The sequence below is a fragment of the Diospyros lotus genome, chromosome 9 (genome assembly GCF_014633365.1).
Source record: "Diospyros lotus cultivar Yz01 chromosome 9, ASM1463336v1, whole genome shotgun sequence".
NCBI classification, from domain to species: domain Eukaryota; kingdom Viridiplantae; phylum Streptophyta; class Magnoliopsida; order Ericales; family Ebenaceae; genus Diospyros; species Diospyros lotus.
In genome coordinates, this window is record NC_068346.1 from 5,596,494 (window position 1) to 5,618,287 (window position 21,794).

General features: G+C 33.4%; 2 protein-coding genes across 2 annotated transcripts; one reads left to right on the forward strand and one right to left on the reverse strand.

The window, feature by feature from the left end:
* The first annotated feature begins 5,928 nt into the window (after positions 1–5,928).
* LOC127810040 (F-box protein At5g07610-like) lies at positions 5,929–7,254 on the forward strand. The gene has a single exon (XM_052349257.1). The coding sequence runs from the start codon at positions 5,929–5,931 to the stop codon at positions 7,252–7,254; it is 1,326 nt and encodes a 441-aa protein (XP_052205217.1).
* Positions 7,255–17,663: 10,409 nt separating this feature from the next.
* On the reverse strand, positions 17,664–21,794 carry LOC127809219 (myb family transcription factor MOF1-like). The gene is made up of 6 exons (XM_052347981.1): positions 21,266–21,794; positions 21,077–21,153; positions 20,923–20,959; positions 20,275–20,428; positions 19,833–20,121; positions 17,664–18,105 (listed from the first exon to the last, which is right to left on the reverse strand). The coding sequence occupies exons 1-6, from the start codon at positions 21,390–21,392 to the stop codon at positions 17,785–17,787; spliced, it is 1,005 nt and encodes a 334-aa protein (XP_052203941.1). The 5' UTR covers positions 21,393–21,794; the 3' UTR covers positions 17,664–17,784.

Genomic DNA, 21,794 nt, shown 5'->3' on the forward strand with positions numbered 1-21,794 from the left:
ATTTAATATAAGTTTATTTTAAATTTATATTAATCTGAAAATTAACAATAAAAACGATTCTTTGTAAATGATGTAATAATTATACAGTAAATTAACACTTATGTATTATACATTTTATTAAAAAGAAAATTAATTCTTTACTCGTTAAAAAAAAAGTCACTAACATGGCTTAATTCATATTCACATCCACCCATTGGATTCATCTTTGTTTTTTTTCATTTTTAAAAATAATTTCCTAATTCACTTACTTTAAATCAAGGAAAAAATATTTTTAATTAATTGTTTTTTTCATTTACCAAAACACAAGAAATATTTGTAAGAAGTATTTTTTTCATTTACTCTACAATGAAGGTGGGGAATGAGCTGGTAGGTCCTTTATTTACAAAAAGTGTCTTTCATCTTATATCTTTTATGATTTAATAACTCATTATGTATATATATATATACAATTTATGAATCTTAGTACTAAATAAAATTTTTAAAAGAATAAAAATTTTAATTAAGAGAAATACATAATTTGTTTGATAAATTAAAGTAAAACCAAACTCAAATGAACAAATTTTTGAACAATTAGTATTTCTCATAGTGTTTCTACCAATATTTTAAAAATCGGACTGGAGAGCGAACCGGCCTATTAATTAGGTCACGGGTCAGTTGGTCCGACCAGTTAGAGCAAAGTGGTTCGACCGGATGATGTCATATATATATATATATTATAATTAAATAATATATATATTTTAATATATATTTAAAATACTAATATTCTATATATTATTATGAGAAATGCTATTATTAACTAATATACAACTAATATTTTATATATAATTATTATATATGTTATTAAAGAATTAATTAAAAATTTAAAAATAAGTGAGAGGATGAAAAAAATCGAGGTCAACCTGATTCCCAGTTCACCGATCCAATCGGATTTTGACTGGTTTTAACCGGGCTAAAAGAGATTTGACTTTTTATATCAAATCGGACTGGATTGGCCATTGATTCCCGGTTAAACCGGTCTATATTTGGTTAAAACAATGGTTTCTATATTTGGTTAAAAAAATTAAAAAGGTACAACTCAATCTCTATGCATCACATGAAATTATTTGATTATTTTTTTAACTTTTACTTAATATAAATTTAAAATATATACAAACATTAATAAATATCTAAATTCAAATAAAATTAACAATACCCACTTACCATTCAATTCTTAACTAAACTTAATAATTTTAATTTAAAAATTCATAAAATAAATACAAACTAATTTAATTTATTAACATTTAAATTTCATCCAATTCAATTTAATTTTAACTTTCACAATATTCAAATACCACCAATTCAATACAAATTCAATATTAACTTCAACATCTTCAATACAAATTCATAATCAAATATTAACATTTACAATATAAATTAAAATAATTACAAAAGGGAAAAGAAAATATGTAAATATATATAAATATATGTATATATGTAAACGCCGCCCCCAACGCCTTTGGCGACCATCGCCGGCCAAAGCTTCACACGATCAGAGCCTACCATCAGAAACACCAAATCAAGAGAGTTAACATACAAAAAAATTGGACAAATTTAAGGGTTAGATTTTAGTAGATCTGAGCTTTAATTTTCGGCCAAACTTAAAAATGTACTGCCAGCCACCATCATCCACTGTAGCCGGTGCTTTCCGATGATCAGAGATAACCACCCGATACCCAAAGGACCATCAACCAACATACCCAAAAACTGGCAAGATCTAACGGTTGAAACTTCCTGGATCTAACATTAAAGTCTCGGTCAAAGCCAAAACCCATTTAAACACACTGCCAGTCGCCATCTTCCACCGGCCACCGTGGCTGGTGGTTTCCAGCGATTTGAGGCAATCACCCAACACCCTTATTCCCATTGACCAACATACCCAAAAACCAACAAGATCCAATAATCGAATCCCCATAGATCTAAGCTTAAACCTTCGGCCAAACCCAACACTCGCATATACTTTTGCTGAAAAACATTGCTAATAAAACTAAAGACATACCTCATTGTAGATCGGACTTGGATCGAGACAAAGGATGTTGGAGACACTACCGAATAGAGCTAGAGAGAGAGAGATGGTTGGAACGAGTCCAAGAAAGGCCAGAAGCTCGGTCGGACGCTCAAAAAAGAAAGAGAGAGAGATGGCCTTAACGAGAGAAAAGGAGGAACAAGCCTCCTCGAAGGGGAGCATGGGAGAGTGAGAGAGAGAGAAGGCTATAATGAGAGGAAAATGGGTCAGGCATAGAATATGAGAGAGAGAGAAAAGAATTTAAATTTTGAAGTTTCGGCTACCCTCTCTTCATTTAAAATATCACGATATTTTAGAGATAATTTCGCAATATTTCTTAGGTGGCACTTCTTCAGGTCGAATAGCATTATTCTTTTATAATTAAGTGAGAAGTATTTTCGTCATTTAAGTTTTGTATGCGTCAACCTATAGGTAAGGTTGTATGTAATATAGTAACAAATGCAACACATTTGGCTCAGATTCAACTAATGAGGTCTAGATTCTTCATATTTAGTCCAATTAAGACGCAGATTTGTTAAAGTCCAGATTAATTAAATTTATTTATAAATAAATTATAATATTAGTGTTTTACTTGTTTATGCGGATTGTAGTAATTTATAATTACTCAAAATATCTATATCCATTTATCTTCTTGCTTGTCTGCAGATCATCAATTCTGTTTTTCAGGCCAACACTTTATTGATCACCTCCCGGCTAGAGTTGTCAATGAGCCGAGCTAATCGTGAGCTGACTCAAGACTCGACTCGAAAATAAGCTAGCTCATGATACAAATGAGCCAAATTTGAGTTCAAATATTTGGCTCATTTAATAAATGAGTCGAGTTTGAGCTATCATTAGCTCGACTCATTTGACTCACGAGCCAGCTCGATATACTTATATATATATTATTTTTATAAATTTATTAAATAAAAAAATATTCATTACTTAATACTCAATAATATAAATATATACATAATAATTTTATAAATATATTATTTAAATATATATTATATATATCACATATATTATTTAAATATATATATACATAAAAATAAAGTAATGATCAATTTCGAGCCGAGCCGAGCTAGCTCGTAATCATCATCGAGCCGAGCTCGAGCTAAGAAAATCAGCTCATATCGAGTTCGAGCCGAGCTATGAGCCAAGCTAAAATCAATTGAGCTGAATTCGAGCTGGGTCTAGATCGGCTTAGCTTGGCTTATTACCAACCCTACTCCCAGCTCAGCCCCCGGCCGCCACCAAACATCCTTATACCTAGGTGAAGATACAATGATCCTGCCTATGTGTACGTTCAGCCGAAAAAGCATGTATTTGTAAAATAAATGGATAAATAGCACATGTTTATGTGCATCTAACAATTCCTCTTCTTATAATAATAAACAAACAAAACAAAAACTTGATGTTGATCTGTCCAAACCCAAATAGACACAGTAACTGGCTTGTCGAATCATAACCAACAAATGTATAGGACAGGGTTTGTTGGCATTGGAAAACAATTGAAATAGAATGTGCTCACTGAGATGGTCAGTTATTAGATCTAATTTCAACATTTTGTCCAAAAGCACACATGAATCCCAAAACTAAATTCCCCAAACAAAATATTAAACTTCTATATAAGAGATTCCAAAAGTTGGAGATAAAAATACCAAAAAAATGTGCATGCAGTGAAGGAACAAACAAGCCATTCATGATCCTTGAAGCATAACAAAACCCGATTGTGAGACACATTTAATAACAAACACTGCACTACGTAACAATTATATATATATACTTCTAGGTGTACGAGTTTTTTCTTTTTCTTTTTTCTCAGTGCATGAGTCTCTTTGTATGCTCCATTTGTTGCTATCTGAGATTGGTATAACTCGAACAAGCTAAGAAAACAGTATAAGGTATTTTCGAAGGACAACATCGACTGCCAAGATTATACATCAATAGAAAAGGACGGATGTAACTACATCAAGAGAGGTTGTTGGTGAGGGAGAGAGAGGAAATAAAGGTCAGTGGCAAGAGAGGGGGAAGGAAATAGATGTCACCGGCGAGGGTAACAGTAAGTTGGTCGGCCAAGCGAGAGAGGCATCGTTTTCTCTCTTAGACACATCGCTTCCACTCTATCAATCTGAAGTCTTGTCGGCGTTGTCTTATCTCCATCGTCTCTTGTTGTCGCTCAAATTTGGTTTTGTTGTTTTAGATAAATATATGATTTTTCTCTAGTTTATGTTTTTTTGTATCGATCTATTCATTTTTTGTTTGTTTTTCTTTGACGATCAGTTCGTGCTTGATAGTATGTTTCACATCACCTTAATCTCATTGTTATACGATTAATGGTGACCTACCCACAACCTCCCTCACCGGCAACCTCTGTTTCCTCCCTTCTCCATCACTGCCAATCTTTGTTTCCTCCCTCTCCCTTGCATGACGACCTCTCTATTTCCTCTCCTCTTTCTTGTTGGCGACCTACTGACAGTACGAGTATATCTCATGCGCACTCATTTGAGAGATAAGTGTGTGATTATAGTAAAATTGAAAGTTAAGAGTATGGTGGGTCCATTTTCAAGTTTGTGGGGGAAATGGGAGAACTGGCTATAAAAGAAGAGTTGGAGGACATATATCTTACGCCTATATTTGTGTGTGCATGTCCAAATATATATATATATATGTATGTATGTGTATGCATGTGTATATACCAGAGGGTGAGACATGATATATATACATGTATACGTATAAGAAAAAAATTAAATAAGAGTTCATTAAGTACAATTTGACAATTACAATTTATTTTTTAATTTTTAGGTAAATTTTAAACAAAATAAGACTTAATGTAATAGTAAAATTGTTTCATAAATTAGTTATTATTTAAAAATTATGAGTTCAAATATTATTAATATGTTTGTATGTATGTATTTATATATACATATATATAAATGTTTTGATAAAATAAACAAAAAGCTTAAGTTTTAATTGCTACCCAACTTTGTTTTTCTTTTGTCTTGATAAATAGTATCTTCTATTTCTTATTCTTAGTTATTCCTGTAACCACCTTGAAACTCTGATGTGTGTACGCCTTGCGCTAATGAAGCATTGTGCCACGAAGCAGGGTGTTAATGGTGCAAGTGTTGGCTAAAACTCGCAGAAATGGAAGACACGCTAATATTAAGGTGTAACATGAGATTAACGCGGAAAGTTGGGATTGGGGTTGTAATCTAGTCGAGTTGACTTAGTAAATTCAACTCGTTATGAAAAGGAAAAGCTAGAGCTTAACTCGACCCTAAACATGTGTTAAGAATTTATAACTCTAGTTGAGGGTGTCAATGACTAGCGCCATCATGACAAGAACGCATTCATAATTCAAAAACAATCTTTGTGGCAATTGCATGTATGCCATAGTGGATTGCTTTTCTATTTCACAAATTCTAGCCATGCATGTCAGGGTGGAATTCGGGTGCTTCTGTCTGTGTCTTCCATTTAAATTTTCGTTATTTATGACTTTTCACTTATATTGGGTTCTTATATTTGGAGGGTATCTTATATTTTCTTTAATAAATGAATTTTTCATAAAAATATATTAAAGTTTTTTCAAAAATAATAAAGATGAAGTCGTAAAATTATTCAATATTGGGGGTGGAAAGATTCAAACAAACTAGTGATTCAAACAAAGTAGTCAATCAAAAGTTTATAATAATAATAATAATAAAAAAAAAGTCGCTCTTAAATCATCTTGAAGAAAGAACAGTATAGCAACGTAAAATTCAACCCCATGGAAGGAGGGCCATTGACCTAGTCAATTGAATTGCCAGTCTCAAAGGAATTCCATATCCATCATTCAACTAAAACCATATATACTGATCATAAACAGACGAAAGTTCCTGGCCATGCCAAGGCAGAATCTTCTCTATGAACTAAACCTGCATAAGTATTGGCAAACCAATCATGCATCTGAGACATTGTGGGCAATTAAGCTCTCCATGGATACAAACCAGATTGTCATGGCAAAAGACACTACGTCCGCAGCAGCAGAAGAAGTTAACGTTGTTGCCAACGACCATCTCTTGTCCGAAATCTTGAGACGCTTACCCATTAGATCTCTTTTTCGATTCAAATCTGTATGTAGACACTGGTTTTCTCTAATCGCCGACGATCCCCAGTTGGGTCTCCGTCAGAATCCAGATCCCAGTTCAGTTTCTGGCCTGTTTTTGTACCCTTCCTTTATTGGCTTTAGATTCTGGAATAAGCACACCGAAATGGATAATCCAGGTCTTGATTTCCTTCCCTTTTACAGTGAAAAAGTCCCTCCTGATCCCACTTTCATTCCCAATCTTTCAGGCCTAATCATTCTAAGCTCCTGCCATGGACTGCTATGTTGCTTAGGCTACAACGAAATCGACCAAAAAGGCGGCTACCATATTGTCAACCCCACCACCAAGCAATTCATTACACTTCCCGATCCCCATCTCGATGGCTTTGATGGCCTGAATTTAGCTTTTGATCCATCAAGATCTCCATTCTACAAAGTGGTAAACATCTGGCACACCGATGAAACTTTACCAACAAACCCTAATGTCAGCGTGCTCAAGTTTCAGATTGAGATCTACTCCTCGGAAACCCGCTCTTGGAGGTCCTCTGGCGAACCTTTTTTCATCACCGCCGATGTTCACCATCTCAATTTCTCCGGTGGGATTTTCTGGAACGGCGCTTTACACTGGTTCCCTGATGTGGGTGATGGATTCTACTTCCACGTCGAGCAAGAGAGGCTCGGGAGGGTGCCGGAGATAACGGAACGAGAGGGCATGGCTTGGTACGACAGGAGCGTAATGTCTCCGGTGGTGGCGCACGACCACTTCCATGTCATCGAGATTTATGGATCAACGGGGTCTCAGATAGATGTCTACGAGATGGAAAAGGATTACTCCGGCTGGTTCGTGAAGTACAAGGTTGATCTTGACTCGGTTGTGGCTGCGTTTCCTCAGATGGGGCCGATCCTTAGCGCCGGCCGGCAGCACGAGGCTTATTCAGTGCTTTCTCTCGTCGGAGACGAGAACGACGAAGAGTGGTTTCTGGTGCTGCACGTTCCTGGGAAGATCATACGATACAATCTTGTGGACAAGTCTTTCGGGATCATACAGGATGTGGGCATGAACGAAACTTCTCTGAGATACTTCAGTGCAATTCATCACATCGAATCTTACGCTAATGTTTGAATGTGGTTCAGTTCTGTTCGGAGGATTTTTCGAGAAAATTTATGGAATCCTATAATAAGTATTAATCCTAGTTTGATACACTTGAGAACAAATTAAGGAGCACCATCATCATTACTTATTATTTCTGTATATATATCCCAAGTGAAGCATCTTATATACAACGACCATGGCCTACTCGTAGTGTGTAGTTTGAAAAAATCCCTACTTTCACTAGTGGTGGGAATATTCTTGCATGTTATTCATTGACGTGCGTGTGCGTAGACATGGATTATTACATTGATCAATGCAAACTGGGCAGGTTCCTACGAGAAAGCCTACTAGTTAGGCCTCTAAATGCAACCCATTTGGCCCAGATTCACCTGGCGGTAAAATTAATAAATATTTATTAAATTTTAAAGTTATAATTATTTCCTCACTAAATTTTAAATTATAACTAATTACTCAATGAACTTTACTCAACGTCAACCATCCATCACTTATTATAATTTCGTTAACTATTACAATTGGAAAATGCTAAAGGAATTTGACATGGCAAAAATTAATTTAACTTATACTCATTGAACTTTAAAAATGTAACTACTTACTCATTAAATTTTGTTCAACGTCAACCATTCATCACCTCGGTGTATCACCGTCTGATCTTGAAATATATTAAAAAAAATTTGTATGCATTTGAGATCACTTACTTTTCAAATCAAAAGTCAAAAACTAAATTAATGATTCAAATTAAAAAAGATATTGAAAAAAAAAATATTTGCTTAAATTTTTTTTTACCTTTACGAACAACTAAATTCACAAAAAATGTATTTAATAATGAGACCAAATTGGTAAGTAGACATTTTTTTTTATTTTTGGTTTGCGTTAATAATTTTTTTAATTTGAATCATTAGTTTAGTTTTTAACTTTTAGTTTGAAAAATAAATGATCTTAAATACATACAAAAATATTTTAATATGTTTCAAAATTAAATGGTGATGTAAAGGGTTTTTCGATATCAACCGGTGATGTAACGGGGTGATGGATGATTGACGTTGAGTAAAGTTCAATGAGTAAATAGTTATATTTTTAAAATTCAGTGAGTATATGTTAAATTAATTTTTACCACGTTAGATCCCATTAGTATTTTCCGTTTACAATAGCTAATGGAGTTATAATGAGTGATTGATGGTTGATGTTAAGTAAAATTCAGTGAGTAATTGGTTACAATTTAAAATTTAGTGAATAAATAATTACAATTTTAAAGTTCAATGACTGCATATTAATTTTTCATCTGTGGACTAAATTAACACAGATTTGTTAAGGTCCAGATTCATCAAATTTATTTATAAATAAATTATAATAATAGTGTTTATTTAAGATTATCGTCTTACGCTGTTTTTCGTCGCCTGTTCCCAAATATTAGTGTTTAGCGTTTACTTGTTTATGCAGATTGTAGTAATTTATAATTACTCAAAATATCTATATCCATTTATTTGCTTTTTTAATTAAATTCTTCAGCTAGCACAAAATTCAACTTCCTCATGTGCACTTCAAGAGAAAGAGCATCATCAAAACTAAATGCTGGCCAACTAGCCGCCCCGCCCCGACCCCCCCCCCCCCCCAAAAAAAAAAAAAAACTAAATGGTGGGCTTAGTTGGAATATGGATCGAGGCAGGTCCAATTGTGACCGGCCAGTATTTGAGAATTGGGCCTCTTGTAGAGGTCCAAGATTTTACTTTTTGTGGGCCAGATAAAAGTAAAAAATAATAATAATAATTAAAGTAACTATATGAGATTAATTACCATCAATGAGACTATGTGCGGTATTGTGTAAATGAAGCATTCTCACTGCTTCCACTTTAAATGCATATAATAAGATATTATTAGTGTTGGTTTAATGATTTTTTTTTGTTAAAAAAAATGATCAATGTAATTTTGGAATTATGTTTCAAACAATTTTAATGGATTATTTTGTGTGTGTGTGTTTGTGAACATATATTTTTCATATATATGAAAATGAAAGAACTCATTTAATTATGAATTTTGGAGCAAAGTTGTTGCTTCTTTCTTTAAGCTTTCATTGTAGAACAATATATGATTTGAACTGAATTGAGGGTCAGAATCAAGAGGTGTAAAGTGACATTTTGCCCCTCCAGAATTTTGGAATCACAATGATTGTGAAATTATAATTTGATATCTTAACAGACTTTCATTTTTTTTTTTATAATAATTGTTATTAGATTCTTAAAATTTGTAGAATTAATGGAGTTTGTTAAATTATTTTTAGACTAAATTGTAGAAAAACACCCCAAAGGTTTAGCCAAACTTTCAAGAAATCTCTTAGCATTTGAGAAATAGTAATAATCACCCTTGTTAAATAAAAAAGACTAAATGATTATTTTATCCCTCATTTTCTATTAATTGTAGGAAGAAAAAAGAAAACCATTAATGACTTACACTATTAGAGAAAGAGGGAGGAACTCCATTTGGGATTTATTGCACATTGTACCGATGATGGTTAAGAGCATTTCCAACGAATGTGGCAATTGCAGTGTCAATTGCAATTTGACGCAGAAACCTCTCCAATGAATACAACAAAATGGTGTTGGACACAATTTTTAATCACCAAATTTAGTGTTGAGTGAATAGTGTAACACCAAATTTGGTATTATATTATTTACCAACACCAAATTTTTTTTTTTTCATTTTATTTCCAATTTTACCTCTTTGTATAATTTCAAAACAATTTATTCTCTTTATATCCTTTTATCGTTTTTATTATATTTGTATATTTTGATTAATAATTAAAAATATAAATTAAATTATTACAAAAAATATATACCGATGGAAATATTTTATTAAGATTGATAAAATGAGTATAATATTGAATATATTTTAAAATATTTAATATATTTTATAAATACCATGTTAATATAAAATGAACTATTTTTGTTTATGTATATGAATTTTTTTAATTTAATAATTACTTAATAAAAAGAAAATATTCTTAATGCAAAAATTTAATAATATAATAAAAAGTAATAATATTTCTATTAACTTAAATTAAAAATACATGATGAAAATAAAAAAAAACTTAAAATAAAAACAACTACATGGCTTAAAGTTAGATTGTGAAATAAATAGGAAAAAAAATGTGGATAAAAGAAGATAAGAAAATTAGTTGAAATATTAAGTGAAAGAAACATTTATGGGAAAAATAGTTTCTTTGATTTAAAATATTAGTTAAAAAATGAGATGGATAAATAATTAGGTGGATAAATAATTAGTTTGATCAAAGTTAGGCAAAAATAATTAATTAAAAATTTAATTAAAAAATTAATTAGAATAGCATATTTTGAAAAAAAATTATGATTAATTTTTAATTTTTTTTTATAAAATATGACTAATTATTTTTAATTATATTATACTAAGTTAAATAAATAAATTAATATTTATTTATAGAATATTCTTCAAAAATTCTCTTTTATATCAATTTGGTGTTACACATTGGAGATAACACCAAATTGACGCTCAATTTGGTGTTCAACATTGAAGATGCTCTAAGATTAAAATGTTAAAAAGATTGAAGGCAGTCAATCCATTAAAGAGAAACACAATTAGACTGGAGATAAAAGGATACGGTGATGGTTGTTGTGATCTATGAAGCACGGAAATGGCTCGGAGGTGCCGTTTCGACTTTTCCGAACCGTTTCTCGTTTTGGAAACGCGAAAATGGCCCGAAACGGTCTTCAGAACATTTTTGTAAATTGCGAAACATTCTGGGGGCTATTTCGCAATTTACAGAAAATGTGGAAAACGCGTTTCACACTTGAAATGCGTTTCCAGCGGCCACGGTCGCTCACCTGCAACGAGGAAGACAATGGTCACCGAGAGGCGAGGCGGCAGCAGTCGACGGCAAGGCGAGATATAGAGTGTGCAACGATGGTTGAGGCGAGAAATGGTGTATGGCGGTGGGTGGCAACGAGGGTGAGAGGCGAGCGACGATGGCAGAAATGCTTCAACTGTGAGAGAGACGAGATCGAATGCGATGGCGAGGGCAAGAGACTCGTCGATGGCGAGAAAGGCGAACGACGGTGGCAGAGATGCTTCGATTGTGAGAGAGGCGAGACGAAGGCGAGGGTGAGGGCAAAAGACTTGTCGATGGCAACCGAGAGAGGCAGCAACGATGGCAAAGATCGACTGTGAGAGAGGCGAGATCGACGGCGAGGGCGAGGGCAACAGACGCATCGACGGTAAGAGAAGCAGCGAGTCGGCGACGGTGGCAAATGGAGGAAGCGGCGACAGTTAGCCATTGACAGCAAACGGCGTGGGTCTCTGAGAGCTTGCAGGTTGTCTAGGGTAATACTGTAATAGTATATCTAGGGTTTGTAAAATTATAACTTAATATATTATTTATAGTATATAAATTATATACTAATTTCACATACACCCCTATATTTTTTAAAATTACAATTTACCTTGCGTTTTCGTTTCCTAATTTTTTTAAAAAATATCGTTTTCGCGTTTTCCGTTTCCGTTTCCGTGCAACATAGGTTGTGATCTTCAATGGTAAAAGAAACAAAGAAAGGGAAAGAAATGGAGCTACAATGATGGTATATGGCTAGATTTGGGGAAATGAAGAGACAAGAGGCAATGTTGGTGATAAGATGAAAGGGCATGGTCACCTTTAGTCACCGATGACCTCTGTTACAAGCCGATCAACCTTTACCCCTTGTTTATTTTTCTTATTCTTCATTCATTAATGCACCCACTACCCATCCCTCTTCTTCTTCTCCTCACCACAACAATTGGTAGCACTATTACTGCCATCTCTACTCCATTTGCCACCATTGTGACACCATTATTTTGGCCTACTCTGTTTCTCTATATAGCGTTGAAGCCATTATCACCACCCTGCTTCTCCATCTCCTTAATTTAGCCATTAACTACCATCAGAACCCATCTTTGCCTCTCCATTAATGATCATCGTTGTCCTCGATTTTCTCTAATCTACTTAAACTACGTTTTCTTTGTTATTTTTAGGTTATTTTTTGTTTTTAATTTTCTAAAACAATGAAAATGCGTTTATTTTGTCATTTTCAAAAATAAAAAAAAAATTATATTGGAAACTCAAAACAATAAAATGTCATTTTAGTTATTTTCACCCAAAACAATCTCTAAGTTCAAAATATGAAAAACACAATCTATTTTTCATATTTTTATTCTAAAAAAGAAAAGAAAAAAAAAAGAAAAAATTATTGTTAAATTTTAAAAATAAAATTATATATTAATTCAAAATTTTAAAAAAATAGTATATCTATATTATAATTAAAAATATATGATAACATATATTAAATTATTAAATATATTACGCATATTATGTATAATAATATTTAATATAAATTATTACTCAAATATCAATAATTTCATTAATCAAATTTATTATTTTATTTTAATAATAAAATTTTATTAAAAATAGTTAATTTTATCATTTAATAATCAAATTCATTGAAAAAAATATCATAAAATATTTTTTTTCAAAATTATAAAATAAATTTTCTAATATAATAATTTTTAAAAATATCATAAAATAATTTTTTAATATAACAAAAAGAATACATTTTCAATTTTTTAAAAATAAAATATTAAAACAAAAAACTGAAAATAAATTTAAAACTTAAAGTTAAAAATTAAAAACTCAATCTTAGTTTTTTCTTTTCAAATCTTTCTCTCTTTCAAATGATGGGTCATAAGACGAGCTCCTTGTTGGCCACCAATCAATGACCATCACCTTTTTGTCTAGGGGTGTTCGCGATGTGATTTGACCGATTTGAATCATTTTCAGCATGCTAAATCGTTAGTGCGGTTTTTCAACCAAACCAGACCGCGGTCTGGTTTGGGTTCGGCTAAACTGCGGTTTGAAATGCTATTTAAAATCACTATAAAAGATATTTAAAAATAGTAAATAAAGACACAAATATTGATAAATAAAGAACATTAAATGTAAATAAATATGAGCAAAAAATAAAGACAAAATAGTGTAAAAAATAAATAGGATGGGTTGCCAATTATTATATTTTTATAATAATAATTTTTTTATAATTTTTATTATTATTTTCTTGGACGGTTCGGTTTAAAACCGAACCGCAAACTGTCCAAACCGCATGGTTTGGACAGAATCCAAACCGTTTTCGACTATAAAAAAAAAAAAACCGATCGGATCGATTTGGTTTGCCCGGTTTCCGCAGTACACCGATTTTTTTGAACACCCTTATTTTTGCCTCTTCAGTAGCCATAGCCACTATCTCATCCCATTATCTCCGACCATTAATCGACCTCGCCTATTTTCAATTTATATCTCAACCAAAACAATAGATAATGCTTTATAATTAAAATATATTTTTGAATTGTATGGTTCATTAAATATATTTTAAATGATAATGCTTTATAATTAAAACTTTGTAAATTTAATTAACATCCCACTTTCCCCAACGTGTTATAAGTTAAGAAATTTCAGACTATATTTTTTTTTTTCAAGAAACAATCTCAACAACATAACAAAAAAATTCTCAAAATATTCACTTACTCAGCTAGCATGAGATTTATACAACATACAAGCTAAATTGGGTACTTAATTGATAGTTGAAGATAAGAATCAATCTAAGTTTTAATATTAACAATAAATAAAGTTATACATCATTCTTCTCCAAAACGTTTAGAATTCAAAATAATAAAACTTAAATACAAAGGCTGCGCAAACATATAGCCAATACAATATACACTTGCTAAGTGTCATTACACACTTCTTCCATACTTGCTTCTGCTACATCTTCATCTGAAATTTTTGAATATTCCAAAGATAAAATCCAATTAGATGTTAAATCATCCAAGTAAGAATACAATTCATATTTTGTGTATGTCTGCAAAATGCAAAGTATCCTCATTCTTTTGTTTGAGCCAACAAGGTATTAACCACACTTTAATACTTTTCCCCATTTTACAACCTCTTTATCAGGCCGAGATGTTGTACAACACTCATGGTAAAGCAGTGATGTTTGTTCGTACTTTCAAACGTATGCGATGCATGATTTATAATACCATCGTAAACATATACAAATTTTATCACCATAATATGTGTATGCAATCTACATAATGCATAGCATAACAAGGCATGTCAACATAATAAAACCATTTATATAAACCGAGTTTGGGTCGAACCACTTACTTTGAACAAAATTTAGAATATCTCGAATCTCGTGCTTAACCTCGATTTTTGTGCTAGGCCTCAATAATCGCACAACTATTCAACTTTGAGCTTCAACATACCCTAACCATCATATTTATTCAAAGAAGTATCAATTTATATTTTTTCATAATTTTTTCCTTTTTTCTTTTTATTTTTCTCTCAATAATTCCAAAATAAATACTTCCTCAAATATTTTTTCAAATTTTCGAACACCATAATTTATAAAATAATTTTTTTAAAATATTAAAATAAAATTCAAAAAATTCCTAGGTCTCACGCTCCCTGCACGTGTATTGCGAGTGAAGATTGGTGCGTGCACCTCACGCGCCGGTCACCTTCTCTGACTCCGGCCACCAGCGTTTGTTGGTTTTTGCTCCTACCTTGCTCACCACCTTAAGTCAATCACAATGGTACCACTTTAGACTTAAAACAACCACCGAAAGTGGCTCAACTAGCCTTTTAAAGGTTTGGCCGAGGCTTCCGTCTAGTTTTTCGACGACTACTCGAAACCCTCCAAACCTAAACGAAAGCTCACCAAACTCTCCAGAAAAACTTCACAAAATACAAGGAACAAAAGCCCCTTATTCTTAACTCTCGATTCACCATCTAAAGCCTCGAATTTGAGCTCGAACTGATGCAAAAACCATTGGCCATCGACCTCTATTTATACCCGATTTCGAGCTTTGAAACGCCATTTGCTGTGAAAACCCCCATCATTAGCCTCAAAGATCGACTTAGGTTAATTTTTTTGGCCATCTCACAGCCATAAATCCAATCAAATCGACTGTGAACATGGTCGATTCTTCACCATAGGCAGGTCCTGATGACCATAGGACTAGCCCTGATGTTTCTAAGCCCTTCCTGGTAGTCCCTAACAGCAGAAATCGACGATGGGAGACACGACCGATGGCTGGCAGTTGGCAGTGTTCACGCTGCTAAATTTTCAAAAATTGCATTTTCACCCCTTCAATCTTCAAAATTACATTTGGGCATTTCCATGCAATCCTTTGAGTTTCTAAAAATTCCACAACAAACCTCTAAATTTCATCTTTTACATTTTATCCCCTAAGTTTCATTTTTATCACTTTCGATCAAGTTTCATAAATTATACTTATGCCCGGAAATATGCTTTGATCTTGAATCTCTCATATTTCATCCCAAAACTATTTCAAGGTTATTTTTTAGGCAAAACTCGAATCATCTTAGGGTTCCATTAACTTTTCGAAAGTCTCTTACGATCATTCGATTTTTCAGCCTAAATCATAGATATACCGAAAACTGTCTTTGATTCAATTTTTTTCAACATCATAAATCTTGTCTCGACACGCTGGTTAATGACACACCCTTCTTTTTAGGCATTTACATTCCGGGGTATTCACTTCCATTGATTCGGTTGTTTAAGATTATTCAACTGTCTTTTAGATATTTGAACTTGACTCTTTTAACCTCACGAAATATGAAATATTTCATACATTAATGATATATTTACTTATTTTGACTTAGGATATTACACCGCTGATAGCACCGTCATTAATCATAATTCTTAACATTATGAAAAAAATAAAATAAAAAGTATTAATTATAAAAAAAAATTAAATATTAATTATTGATGAGCATTGTCACATGATCAAAAAATGTTATTCTATTCTTTAAGCTTCTATTTAAATATATATGTAATAGAGTATGTGAATTAATGAACCAAATTAGATTGTGCGAATTATGGGGTCACGATCCATTTTGACTTTTTTTAATTAATTATTAGACAAAAAGGGGTGCGTCTGATACTGATATGCTCAAATGATTCTTTGCATTAAGGAGAGAAAGAGGGAAATTAGAAATACAAATAAAATCTGGGAAAGATCATTCTTACTAAGTGAAAGATTAATGAATGGGCCAATCAGGACGATCTCAGTTATTCGCCAAATGATCTCGCTATGAATCAAACCACGTTGTGTGTGTTCCCCATCGTCACTGCTTGCTGGGATACTGACAGCTTGGATTGGATGTTGATCTCTTAAGAAGAATTCTATTTATATAATAATAAAATAAATAAATATATTGCCGGCCCACACGTAACGTAACGTAACGTAACGTGGATAAGCTTGATTAATTGCTATATATATCATTTGTAATAATCTTTGATTTGTCGATTTAATTTGTGTATTTTCCCTTGCTCCCAGGAAGGATATGTTTCCAGAACTGGGGGGAACCCCCCTTCTTCCAGATTATCACTCCAATTGACTTTTTGGATTGTTACAATAATTAGGGGATTATTATAATCTGTATCTGGCTTAATGAATATTTAATAAATTTGGTTTTATTTAGCATATAGACAAGTATATCCTAATCAATAAATATCTATATATATATATACTATTTTATTTAACAATGTTGATCGTGCATCGTGCATATAAACTAGACCAAACATAATTCAAGGCTTATTGCAAGTTACTAGTTAATCAAAACCCATGCTTCATTGGGCAACAACTCCAAATTTGAATCAAGGATTTATTTAAGATAAAGACAAGAATAAATGGGGGCAATTTTAATTTTAATTTTAATTGAATTAATAAGGTCGTTTGATACATATCCATTGCCCAATGAAACAAAATTGGTAGTTAAATATGGCGGAAACAACTGCAAATATTAAGAATCAAATTGAGGTACGAACACAATGAGTACATTGACAATGTATTAAGATGCTTTAATATATATACTTGGGCTAATGTTTTGAGGCAACGTAAAATGTAACAATATTAGATAAATACAATTAAGAAGAACTATAAAAACCCCACTATTACTAATCATACTTAAGAAGTCGACTCTACTTGTTGAGTGTTACTCATCTTATCTATTTATTAAGTGTTGCTCATCATTGGGTGTAAATCAAATAAAAACTCATCATTTAATTACAACCCTAACCTAAAAACATAATAAATTTATCCAAATTTAAATTAAAAATTCGATAAATGAGATTCTTTTTAATTTAAATGAAAGGGTGAATATCCATTACGCACCCCAAAGAGAGAGGGGGAGAGAGAGAGAGAGAGAGAGTAAAGGTTAAGTAGATTGCGTACCTAATGAACTAACAAGAATGAGACATGGGCACGAGAAAGGTCCTACCGATTGACATCCGATCCATAGCTAAGCTAATCCTAAGAAGCTTGCAAGCTGAGAAGAAGACTAACAAGTAAATATAGGTGTTTCTATGATATCAGCCAAGAGTGAAATTACAAAGCTCATCCATGTGAAGGAGCAAAATGGGTGAAAACAACAGAGGCATCTAATTACGTTTCACAACAAATTCAGCTACCACACAAAGCAATGGAGAGATCCAAGTTGATGCTACGCTTTTTCGACGCCGGCCCCGAGCAGTCATTGAAACTAGACCGACTGAAACTAGACCGGGAGAACGGCGACGAGATCGCCTCGTTGAGGTCGCTTGTCGAAGAAGCATGGCTTCCCTGCGCGGCGGCAAACCGGGGCAGCGACAGCGACAACGACAATGCGCACCCATGTCTGGCCTCTTCTTCTTCTTCTTCTTCATCTCCATTTCCATGGCCGGAGCTTCCCAGTTTGCACCTCTTAGAGGAGGCACCTTCTTCATCTTCTTCTTGCATGGAAATCTGCAGAGGATCGAGAGCAAATATGTTCATTCCATGCAAACATTCTCTGTAAGAATATTCCTTTTTAAATGGGAAGGATGAATGAAACAATATTTCTTCTAGCTTTCAAATTTACGTGCTTAATTATTATTATTCTGCCAACGGGTTCAAGTTCGAGTTCTCTGAGAGACTGCTGCCATCGCCACAAATAATGTAAGAGTAGTACAAGTCTAATTAATGCAATAAAGGGCATTCTGGTCTGGGATTTCAATTATGGATTCCAACTAGGGGCCCTGTCCATTATAGCAATATAGGGCATGGACCACAGTCTGCCTTTTTTTTGTTTTTTTACCAGTCAAACCATCTACCCAATTTTCCACATCAATAAATCCATTGAATCACTTGCCCTGCAATTACAGCTCCAAAGACTTTTTAACTAGCATTTGACGACAGCTCCTCAATATTTATATTACTCAATAGTTCACGGGTTCAATGTGTGAAAGTAATGCAAGATTACACATAAAAATGACCCCAGGCAATGAGGACGCCCATTTTAGCTAGCATGTTATTGTGGGCAAAATGTTATTCATGCAGAATTTGTTTACAGAAAATTAGATCAAACAGTGTGAGAAAATACATCACTTGCACTGGTTTTGAATTCTCTTACAAGAAGCATCATTTTATATGAAATTTTGTATAAAATTTTTGATACCATGTAAATAGCTAGCCGCCTTATATAAAAAAATGAACTCGGTTAGTAAAATGTAGATACAGATAGGAATTTTTATATATAAAAAGTAATTAAGATGATGGATTTTGCCTTGTATCTACATGATGGGCAGCAAAGGAGGGCATGTATATGTACTCACAAAAATGATAATCCCATATCATTACAGAGGCATCTTAACTTGGAGAGCAACATATATATATATATATATATATACGAAAATACCATTTTCATCAGCGAAAAAAAGAGGTCTATTTGTATTGGGAAGAGTGAACATAACCAAAGTTCTAGTGTTCTACCAACTACTCAAAGAGTGAAACCTACAACTATTCATGCACATATTTCCTACCCAACAAATTAGTAGAGGAAAATACGACACATGTTCCATAACTGCATTCTGTGCAGAAACACTTTGCAAAAAGAAATGGTAATAAAAGGGAAAAAAGACTAAAAAACTATCTTAGGTCTCAGCCATTTCAATGAGGTCAAGGCGGCAATAATGGCGTGAGCATGAGCATGTAGATGAATACTATACAAGAACATGCAAAGCTCAAAAGAATAAAGGACAGAAGTGATCAATAGTCACTGTGCTTCTGTGTGCACTTCTAGTAAGCCTCACAAAAGACAACAAGAATACCAATCCAACTTTTCCTAGTCCTACTTTTCCTCCCTTGATCTAGCTCATTCCAAAACCAAAATGTCTGTATCCACTGGTCAAACCAGCAAATATAAACAAAGCTATGTGAACACACTCAAAAGTAATGCTTACACATCGTATATAAGTAAAAAAAAAAAACAAATATTCTTAAAATATAATATAATTTTTTTAAGAGAAGTAATGTTTCTTTACTTACATATGAGTAGTATCAATTAGCTTAAGAACAAAACCAAGAAATTACGCTAGAAAAGCACCCAACTTTTTACTCTAGCCACCATCACAAAAGCTGGAAAAAGAAACAGTCTAGAGAGAGAAATAATAGTTAAGAAAGAGAAAGGAAGGGAAGCTAGCTAGGCATTGTACCTTGAGGAAATCAGATTCTTCCACTGCATCTGCATGGGCGGAAGAAGGATTGTAGAAAAGATGGTGTGGCAGAGAGAAGGCTGTGAATATTGGGGCTGCTTCTGCTTCTTCATGGCTCTGCTGCTGCCGCTGCCATCTGTGAACACACTCTTTCTCTTCCTTTATTCCTTTCTGCTCAGCCATATTCTGCGTATAATCATCAAAGCCGTACGGATTTGCCACTGCCTCACTTATTCTTTGGCTGCATTGCAGGCTCTCTGAGAAGGAACTCATCTTCTCGATTCGAGTTCTGAGGAAACAAAAAGAACATCAAGAGAGAAAATTCATGGCTTGTGTTAATGCAAATCCATTTTGTTTCTTTGTACACCTTTCTTGAGATTTGGGAGGGCTATGCAAGGCTATATATAAATGTATATGTATGTATATATAAAGCTAAGGTTACCTTTTTGTAGGGAGAGGACTGTAGATGAAGTGAGAATCTGATTCTTCCATGGGCTTTGAGTTTGGATGGCAACCCACAAATTCATTTTCTTGATCTACACAGCCATCATGATGATCTTCAAAAGATTGTTTCCTTTGCGGGTTGGAAGGCCTATCTGTGTAAATATCAGAAGGTTTTAATTAAAAACAGTGCAAGAAAATATAACAAGGAAAAAAAAACCCAAATGGGGCATAGCATTTAATAAGGTTCTGGTTCAAAAAAATTTGAAGAAAACTAGGAGGTAAAAACTAGGGTCCCTGGATTTCACAAATCATAAGGAATGCCAATATTAGAAGATTTAAGAGGAAGAAACCTTCATTCCATGCTCATCCGTTTTGGCCAGTGAACAACTTTATTGGGAACAAGACATTAATAAATGAAGTGAGGAAGCAACTCATTTTCAAACATGGCAAGGTTGTGTTTAAATGAACTTTAATTTGGGACTTCTAAATAGAGCAACCCTTGATATGGAAAAACACATGCAAGTTTCGTGCAGCAAAACAATATCAATATAGAACAAAAAATTTCCATATTATTTTCTTTCTACAAGTCCCTATGCAGCGTACATATGTCAACAAATTAATAAGGGATGTCTCAAGCTTTGAATACCTTGTCTGCTCATGTCACTCTTCATGCTTCTATACATCTGTTCAAGCAAGAATCAATAAAAAAACCCAACAATATATGGTCATTCTGCTTAAATGGTAAAAAAAAAAAAGAACCTCAAGTGATTTTTTAAATTTGAAAGCAAGGTTTTTTCTACCTGGAGATGGCTTTTGACATGTGAAATGGTGAGCCCTCTCACATCCATCAACTGAAGAACCAGCTTCGGTGTTGCTTCTGCAGAGACACGAAGATCAAACCAATATATATATATATATATATCATATAAAAAACCCAGAAACAAAAAGATTGAGAAAACCATGAAAAAACAACAAAAAAGAAAACTTACTGTCTTGGCCACCGAGTCTTTCAATGGCATGAACGAAGCAGTGATGAAGATCAGGCGTCCATCTCAAACGAGGCACCTTCGACCTTATATATTGCCTCACAGCTCCGTTTCTTCCACAACTACCCATCTTCTTCTTCTTCTCAAATATCAAAACCCTTCGATTTTCATACAAAATCTAGGTCTGGTGGTTGCTGCACTGTGTATGAATGAATATGCAGTTGTCTCAAAGTTGATGTACCCAATAAAAAGGTAGAAGAGAGAGAGGGGGAGAGAGAGAGAGAGAGGGAGAGGAGAGAGAGAGAGAGACGGGGGAAAGGATCACGAGAAAAGGAAGAGACGAAGGGGAAGCTCTGTAAATTCCTTTGGGTTTCTGATCATCTGCAAAGAGAAATTCTCATCACGAGCTTCTGATCCCTCTCTCTCCACACGAAATCATTGCAAATACAACTGCTTCTGCTTCTGCTACGCTGCTACTTTGACCCTTCTCTCTCTCTCTCTACACACACATATATATATACATACATGTATA

Excerpts from the sequence above, each read along its gene's own strand:
- LOC127810040 (XM_052349257.1), top strand. The coding sequence starts at position 5,929 with ATGCCAAGGCAGAATCTTCTCTATGAACTAAACCTGCATAAGTATTGG.
- LOC127809219 (XM_052347981.1), bottom strand. The coding sequence starts at position 21,392 with ATGGGTAGTTGTGGAAGAAACGGAGCTGTGAGGCAATATATAAGGTCG. Across the intron at positions 21,154-21,265 it reads AAGACTCGGTGGCCAAGACA|AAGCAACACCGAAGCTGGTT; the intron begins GTAAGTTTTCTT and ends GTGTCTCTGCAG. Across the intron at positions 20,960-21,076 it reads ATGTCAAAAGCCATCTCCAG|ATGTATAGAAGCATGAAGAG; the intron begins GTAGAAAAAACC and ends TTGCTTGAACAG.